General features: G+C 36.0%; 1 protein-coding gene across 1 annotated transcript in view; it reads right to left on the reverse strand.

Annotated features, from left to right (window-relative positions):
• SMCHD1 (structural maintenance of chromosomes flexible hinge domain containing 1) overlaps positions 1-9,376 on the reverse strand; it is a 151,843-nt gene that overhangs the window by 82,739 nt on the left and 59,728 nt on the right. Inside the window, exons 20-22 of the mRNA XM_005868751.2 lie at positions 4,620-4,697; positions 4,425-4,544; positions 3,337-3,481 (exon numbers count right to left, since the gene is read on the reverse strand). Of these exons, the coding sequence (XP_005868813.1) occupies positions 3,337-3,481; positions 4,425-4,544; positions 4,620-4,697 (343 nt within the window). The remainder of the gene's footprint in view (positions 1-3,336; positions 3,482-4,424; positions 4,545-4,619; positions 4,698-9,376) is intronic.

Genomic DNA, 9,376 nt, shown 5'->3' on the forward strand with positions numbered 1-9,376 from the left:
TCCTCCGTCACTGAAGCAAGCAAGCCTCATGTTCGCTTCAAGCTGCCTGGCTGCCGGTCGCCATCTTGGCTGGCAGTTAATTTGCATATCGCCCTGATTAGCCAATGGGAAGGGTAGCGGAGGTACGGCTAATTACCATGTTTCTCTATTATTAGATAGGATGGCCAATAATTACCAGATATCTGAGTAATGAGATAAAAAATCAACATGAGCAACAAAGTTGGAAACAACAGAGATTATCTATGTAAAGTATTCTTAAAAACTGTAATTTGTCAGTGAAAAAAAGTTTTGTATTCATAAAACAAAAAGAAGATCTACAAAAGAACATTCAGAAAACCAGGAAGAACTCTCAGAAATTAAAAGTATAGCAGAGCCCTAACCGGTTTGGCTCAGTGGATAGAGCGTCGGCCTGCGGACTCAAGGGTCCCAGGTTCGATTCCGGTCAAGGGCATGTACCTTGGTTGGGGGCACATCCCCAGTAGGGAGTGTGTAGGAGGCAGCTGATCGATGTTTCTCTCTCATCGATGTTTCTAACTCTCTATCCCTCTCCCTTCCTCTCTGTAAAAAATCAATAAAATATATTTTTTTAAAAAGTATAGCAGAAAGAAAAAATTCAATGGAAAAGTTATAAAGTTGAGAAAAATCTGTCAGAAATTTAAAAAAATAGAAAAATTAGGAAAATCAGAGAACCAGTCTGGAAGGCTCAATATCAAATAAATAAGAATCCCATTAAGAGAAAACAGTGATGATGGAAAGTAGAGAATGAAGTACTTCAGATAATGAGGAGACCTAAACAGACATGTATCACTATAGAATTTTGCCCTGTTAAGAATAAAAAGTAGATCCTATAAGTGCCCAGAGAGAATACACAGGAAACATAAAAAGGAAACCTCACGAAGTTTAAATTTATTAGCAACAGTGAAAGTTCAAAGGCAGAAATGGAGGAATTCTTTCATAATTTTGACAGAAACAGTTTCCATTATTCAATTCAATCAAGTATCAGGGTAGAAAAAAAGATATTTTCAGAGCAATACTTTTATCTCACATGTACCCTTTCTTAAGAAACAGGAAGGATGTGCTTCAGCAACAGGAGGGGGACAAGGGATTCTTATAAAAAGAGGAGGCCCATTAAAGATTAAATGCTAAACAAGATAAGCAACTTCACACACTCACAATTCAGAAATATTTCCTTGACCAGGGATCAAATCCCTAACCTTGGCCTATCAGGATGCCATTCTAACCAACTGAGTGAGCTACCTGGCCAGGGCTTTAGTGTTTTATTTTTAAACAAACGTGTTTATTACACTTAAGCCTTAACACCTGAGCTTTATGCAATATTAAGAATAAATACTATAAATGTAATTTTATCCTTATGATTTTCTTAGTAACATTTTATTTTCTCTAGCTTACTTTATTGGAATAGAGTATATAATACATATGACATACAAAATATGTGATAATTAACATGTTATTGATGAGGCTTTCGCTTAACAGGTGACTATTAGTTAAGTTTTTGGGTAGTCAAAAGTTAAATGTGAATTTTTAATTGTGCAGGGTCGATGACCCTAATCCCTGCATTGGTCAAGGGTCAACTGTATATAATTCTTCCTTTACTGTTTAATATTCAAATGAATGTGATATGTCAAAAGAAAAGAATCACTTTTTACAAATTAAGGGAACATAAATCTGTAAAATTCAGTTAAAAGATTTTTTATATGTACGTATTGCTTTTCAGGAACCTAACCATGGTATAAATCTAGACACTAAACAATCTACACTTCACTAATCTGTGAGCTTCTAGAAGACAAATACAATGTCCCTATTTACTTCTATAACTCCAGTTAGCAAATGTCTGGAATACAGTACATGTTCAAATGACTGAAAGAGTAAACATTTATACCATAAGGGGAAAAAATACATATAGATAATAAAAGAAAGCATATATAACAAGTTGCCCCCAAAAGACAAATTTTGCAGCGAATGTAAAAACAAAAATAAAATCTCAGCATTCATGCTCTTTAAAGTAATCAAAAATTTCATCCTAGGCACCACAGAAAGAAGTGATGGAAAATAATGAACCTCCTCAATTACATCACTGAACATATTGTTAAGGTTTTTTAAAAAAATATATTTTTATTGATTTCAGAGAGGAAGGGAGAGGGACAGATGAGAGAGAATCATTTATCGGCTGCCTCCTGCATGCCCCACACTAGGGTTGGAGCCCACAACCCAGGCATGTGCCCTGACTGAGAATTGAACCATGACCTTTTGGTTCATAGGTCGATGCTCAACCACTGAGCCATGCCAGTCGGGCACATTGTTAAGTTTTTAGGAGCTATTTATTAATATAAGCCAGTCCATCACTCTAAAAGATGATTCAGTAAAATCAAATTTTAAGAAAGAACTCCAATTTACATGGAAAACATATACTTTATTGCTATAGATTTTAAAACAAAAATAAACTGCATTAGCAGGTTAAAAACCTAGTAGGCAGTATTTCTCAGTTTAAATGTCCATAACTTCTAAGGCTAAGCAAATAACAACAAAATAGACATGTTATAACTAACAATTAATTACCAGAAGACATCATATCATACTTGCCAAAAGAAATGGAGTAAAAAAGACAGAACTATCAGTCTTACCTAAAGAATTTAACAGTAAATTCAATGAAAAAATTTTTTAGCCCTGACCAGTTTGGCTCAGTGGCTAGAGCAGCCGTGGGCAAACTACGGCCCGCGGGGCGGATCCGGCCCGTTTGAAATGAATAAAACTAAAAAAAAAAAAGACCGTAACCTTTTATGTAATGATGTTTACTTTGAATTTATATTAGTTCACACAAATACTCCATCCATGCTTTTGTTCCGGCCCTCCGGTCCAGTTTAAGAACCCATTGTGGCCCTCGAGTCAAAAAGTTTGCCCACCCCTGGGCTAGAGGGTTGGCCTGTGGACTGAAGAGTCCCAGGTTCGATTCCAGTCAAGGTCGTGTACCTTGGTTGCGGGCACATCCCCAGTAGGGGGTGTGCAGGAGGCAGCTGATCCATGTTTCTCTCTCATGGATGTTTCTAACTCTCTATCCCTCTCCCTTCCTCTCTGTAAAAAATCAGTAAAATATATTTTTAAAAAAATTTTTAGCGAGTCAATTTATACATGACCCTGAAGTCACAGGAAATAGCTTGAGGCTAAATACATCCCTCAAATATCATAAAAGCCACTAAACATTTTAATGATAATACTGAAGGTAAGCACATACAAAATATTTAAGCCAAAAAAGAAAGGAGAGAGTATAAATGCTTAGCAAATATAAAGTGTCAAATATAAGTTGATACTTCAAATTACCTTGCTTCAAGAACTGGCTGAATATCATTTATTAGTTGACTAGCATGACCAAATTCATCCTGAAACTCCAGAGGGATATTGAATGGAACTCCAACACGAAAAGGAGGATCCAGAAGACCAAATGAAAATTTTTCTGGCTTACCCTCTTAAAAAAAAAAGAAAAAGTAAAAATATAAAGCAAATTCATTGGTCAGAAAATTCATTGTAGGCCAGAAACAGATGCATTTATACATGGGAAATTAAACTACAATAAAGATGGTATTTAAAATCTGTGCAAAATCTACTTCAGAAAATAATAAAGTTAGATCCCTCTCTCATACCATACATAAAAGTAAAATTCTAAAAGTAGAGATTATCCTATATAATAAAACCCTAATATGCAAATCGCCCACACAGTGGAACAACCAGTCGCTATGATGTGCACTGACCACCAGGGAGCAGACACACAATGCAGGAGCTGCCCCATGGTGGTCAGTGCGCTCCACAGGGGGCATGGCTGGTGAGTGCAGCGGCGGTGGCGGAAGCATCCACCAAGGGGTCCGGACTGTGAGAAGGCACAGGCTGGGCTGAGGGCCCCCCTCCCCAGTGCACAAATGTCACACACTGGGCCTCTAGTTAGAATATAGTAAAGAATATGCTTATAACCATATTGTAGAAAAAACTAAGGCAAACATTATTAAACACATAATTAATAATCTTATTATATACAATAAACAAAGCTAAAAGAGAAGTCCTATATGAGAAAGTATTTGCAACACAGGATTAAAATCCAGAATACATAAAACCTCCTCTAAACCAGCTTTTCTCAAAGTATGGTCTCTAGTCTAATAGTTTCAGACATCCCTGGGAAATTATTAGAAACTAGAGGCCCTGTGCACAAAATTCGTGCACTTGGGGGGGGGTGGTCCCTCAGCCTGGCCTGCACCCTCTTGCAGTCCGGGAACCCTCGGGAGATGTCCGACTGACAGCTTAGGCCCACTCACGGAGAGAGCAATTGGTCGAACATCTTTTACTAAATTATCTATTTATTCCTCCTTAATTTAAAATACCACCTTTATCATATAAATATGAATTAATATTTTGCTTACCTTTAACAGAAAATTTAATTGCTTTACATGGTAGTGGTCTTCCAGCATAAGTGTCTGCATTACTTTCATTCAATACAACTTGTAATTTCAATGTATAATTCCCCAATTTTTGAATATTTTCTGGAAAAATAAAAAAAAATGGTAAATCAAGTCAACATAACATTGATACAATTTTTAACATTCAGAATAACTCACCCATTTTTTTAAACCAGTAAGGCCATTTTCCTCCATGTTGACTAATATGTGAAATGATTTCTTTATTTCCACTTGAAGCTTAATAAAAGAAAAAAAAACAAGCATTTATTACCTGTGAAACTGAATACAGAACGTGAATATAAAGTGTTACAATAGCATCAAATATTTCTTTTTTTGCTATAATTTTTAAAAGTTATTTTGAAACTTTGAAAGATCTAAAGCAGATATTCAACTGCAGCCAATCAAGCCCTGTTTCAGTGCTGCTCCTCCTAACGTTCTATAAAACTCATATGCCTGTGAAAATTAATAAACAAAAACCTCATTTAAAATGGAGTCCGAGTACATTGAAAAAGAGACAGAGGAAGATATAAACAAGTGGAAGAATATACTGTGTCCATGGATTGGTAGAATTAACATCATTAAAATGTCCATACTACCCAAGGCAATCTACAGATTCAAAGCAATCCCTATTAAAATAACAACAGCATATTTCACAGACCTAGAATATTCCAAAAATTTATGTGGAACCAAAAAAGACCCAAAATAGCCACAGCAATCTTGAGAAAGAAGAACAAAGTTGAGGGATCACAATACCAAATATCTAACTATACTACAAAGCCACCGTAATCAAAACAGCTTGATACTGGCACGAGAACAGGCATATCGATCAATGGAACAGAACAGAGACTCCACAAATTGACCCACACCATATGGTCAATTAATATTTGACAAAGCAGGCAAGAGCATACAACAGAATAAAGACAGCCTCTTCAATAAATGAAGCTGAAGGTACTGAACAGATACATGCAACAAAGTGAAACTAGTCCACCAACTTACATGATAAACAAGAATAAATTAAAAATGGATAAATGACAAATGTAATTTAGTGAAACCATAAAAATCCTACTAGAAAACAGGCAGTAAAATCTCAGATACCTCGCATAGCAGTATTTTTGCTGATACATCTCCTAGGGCAAGAGAAACAAAGGAAAAAATAAACAAATGGGACTACATCAAACTAAAAGGCTTCTGCATAGCAAAAGAAACCATCAACAAAATGAAAATGGAACTGTATGGGAGAACATATTTGCCAATGATACATCTGATAAAGGGTTATCTTTCAAAATATATGAAGAACTCATACAACTTAGGACCAAGAAGACAAAAAATTCAATGTAAAAAAATGGGCAAAAGACCTGAATAGACACTTTTCCAAAGAGGACACATAGATGGCCAACAGACATATGAAAAAACGTTCCACATCACTAATCATCAGAGAGATGCAAATAAAAACTACAATAAGGTATCACCTCACACCGGCCAGAATGACTACCATCAATAAAAAACAAGTGCTGGTGAGGATGTGGAGAAAAGGGAACCCTAATACACTGCTGGTGGAAATGCAGACTGCTGCAGATACTGTGGGAAAAGGTATAGAGTTTCCTCAAAAAATTAAATATGGAACTGCTGTTTGTAGTGATCCCACTTCTGGGAATATATCCTAAGAATCCCAAAACACCAATCAGAAAGAATATATGCACCACTGTGTTCATAGCAGTGACAGCCCAAGAGCCCACCAGTACATGAGTGGATAAAAAAGCAGTGGTACATTTACACAATGAAATACTATGTGGCTGAAAAGAAAGAAGGATCTCTTAAACTTTGTGAAAAGCATGGATGAATCTGGAGATTATTATGCTAAGCGAAATAAGCCAGAGAAAGACAAATATCACACGATCTCACTTATATGTGGAATCTAATGAACAAAATAAACCAAGGAACAAAATAGGTCCAGAGGCATGGATGCATGGAACAAACTGACAGATCTCACAGGGCAGTGTGGTGGGAAGGACAGGAAGAGATGAACCAAAGAACATATATGCCCATGGACACAGACAACAGTGTGGGAAGGGCTAGGGTGGGACAAGGGCTGGGTGGAGGGGTAAAGGGGGGGAAAATCGGGAACATCTGTAATACTGTGAACAATAAATAAATAATTTTTTTTCAAGATTAAAAAAGCACTGTTTATATAGAGTAATCTCTAAGATATAGAGATCTACTGTTAAGAGAAAAAAAGCAAGGAATAAAAACATACTTATATAAATAAAACATGCTATCTTTTTTGTAAAGAAAGGAAAGAAATATGAATACATTTGTTCTTGCTTAGAATTATAACAGGAAAATTAGGAAAGATAAACCAAAAAGTAATAAAATTACTACATAAAGAAGGAGAAAGAAAACAGAGCAGAGAAATAACATCACTTCTCTAAATATTCTTTATTATGTTTTACTTTGAAATTATGTTAATGACTTAAATATTTTTTAAAAACCCATTAAAACAAAGCAATTGATAAGCAAAACCGAAATGTATGTCAAGTAGATGATATAACCACATTAGAAAGACAGAATTATTTTGAGTGATGTTAGAATTTTTTATAATTTGTACAGAGAACTATATTTTAAGTACAACAGAGCTACAAAAAGAGTCAAATTTAATTCAAAAGTCTTTTTAGTAGTAATTATATTAGTATTATTTTGAAACTATTTTAAAAGTTTTTGTTGATTTTTTTTTTTTTAGAGAGAAAAGAAGGGAGAGGGATAGAAACATTGATAAGAGAGAAACATCAATTGGCTGCCTCCTACACACACCCCACTGAGGATTTCAGGCATGTGCCCTGACTGGGAACCAGGTGACCTCTTGGTTCATGGATCGACGCTCAACCACTGAGCCACACCAGATGGGCAACTTTCTGTTGAAAGTATTACATAGCCCCCCCTCCCAATTGACCCCTTGTAGCCAGCCCCTACCCCCACCCAGGCCATCACCACCCTATTGTTCGTGTCCACAGGTTATGCATATATGCATATAAGTTTTTTGGTTGATCTCTTCCTACACATCCACACTTTCCTTCTGATTTTTAATTAATGTATTTTTGAACAAATACTTATTCATTATCTCCTATGTACTAGGTACTAGAAAAAAGTGAAGAATATAAACAATATCCTTGCTTTCATGGAGTTTCTATCTTTAAAGCAAGCAGTCCAACAAAATATATTGCCTATGGCGGCTTTATTCCAGAAAGGCAGTTAGGTAGCTGTGACAAAAAACTTAAAGACACCTCAAAGCCTAAATATTTACTACCCAATCCTTCACAAATACTTTGCTACCTTTGTTCTAAACAGCAAAGATACATTTAATAAATAACAGAGTTTTGAGTTATAAAGATAAATTTAAGGAAATGAATGTGAAACTAGAAAAACGTGATGGAAAATATCTATCATTATTATTATAAGTTTCTCTGACAAAGTGACAATCTGAACCCTGAAAAATAAAGCTTGTCAAAGATTAAAGCAGAAGAAACATATGCAAAGAAAGGTTTAGAGGTGGGAAAACTGGATTTGTATGGGAACAAAAAGAATGCAATTATGATTAGGAGTATGGTAAGTGAGGATGAAAATGGTATGAAATGAAGTTAAAGAGGGAGACAGCGCTAGATCATGTGTGAAATCTTGCAGGTCTATTAAAATTCCACAGCTAACATCATACCTAAGGAAAGACTGAAAGCTTCACTTCTATTCAACACATTATTGAAAGTTCTAGCCAGAGTAATCAGGAAAAAAAAATAAAAGAATGCATTTGGAAAGGAAGACATAAAATGATCTCTGTTTATATGACAGCATCTTATATATATAGAAAACCCTAAAGATTTCACAAAAAATAGTTAAGAGTTAGAAAATTCAGTAAACTTGTGGGATACAAAATCATATTCATGGATTGTTGAGATGACAATAATACTCAACTGATCTACAAATTCAATATAATCCTTATCAAAACCCTAGTGACATGTTTTGCAGAAATAGAGAACCCATTCCAAATTCATATAAAATCTCAAGGATCGCAAAGAGCCAAAACAATCTTGAAAAGGAAGAAAAAAACTGAAGGGACTCACACTGAACAGTGTGGTACTTACTCAGCCACAAAAAAAAAAAAAATTAAAATCATGTAATTTGAGACAACATGGATGGAGCTGGAGGGTATTTTGGTAAGTAAAATACCACATAATTTCATTTGTAGATTCATGTGAAATCTAAAAAACAAAACTAATAAACAAACAAAACAAAAAACAGATAGATATAAGAAACAAACTTAGTGGTTACCAGAGAGGGGAAAGGTTGAAGGGTGGGCAAAATAGATGAAAGGGATTAAGAGAGGTACAAACTAACTTCCAGTTATAAAGTAAGTTGTGGGATGTAATATAACACATAGGAAATATCTCTCTATATAAAATTTCCTATCTAATAAAAGAGAAACATGGTAATTAGCCGTACCTCCGCTACCCTTCCCATTGGCTAATCAGGGCGATATGCAAATTAACTGCCAGCCAAGATGGCGGCCGGCAGCCAGGCAGCTTGAAGCTAACAGGAGGCTTGCTTGTTTCAGTGATGGAGGAAGCTAACGTTCCCCGCCTGCCTTGCCGGCCTCTGAGCTTGCAGTTTGAAACATTGTTACAAATATAGAAGCTAAACAAAACCCCAGAAACCTGCTTTCAGCCAGCCGGGCTTCAGCCAGCAGGACCGCAACATTGTTTCAATTATAGAACCCAAACAAACCAGATACCTGCTTTCAGCAGCCGAGGTCTCAGAGCTGGAGCCAAGCCTCAGAGCTAAAGCTGGCCCAGAATAAAAGAAAAAAAGGAGCGGTTGGGAGCTTCAGTCACCCACCAGCCTGAAAACAGCCCTCAGCCCCTCACCCAGAC

Source organism: Myotis brandtii, unplaced genomic scaffold, assembly GCF_000412655.1.
Source record: "Myotis brandtii unplaced genomic scaffold, ASM41265v1 scaffold276, whole genome shotgun sequence".
Classification (NCBI taxonomy): Eukaryota; Metazoa; Chordata; class Mammalia; order Chiroptera; family Vespertilionidae; genus Myotis; species Myotis brandtii.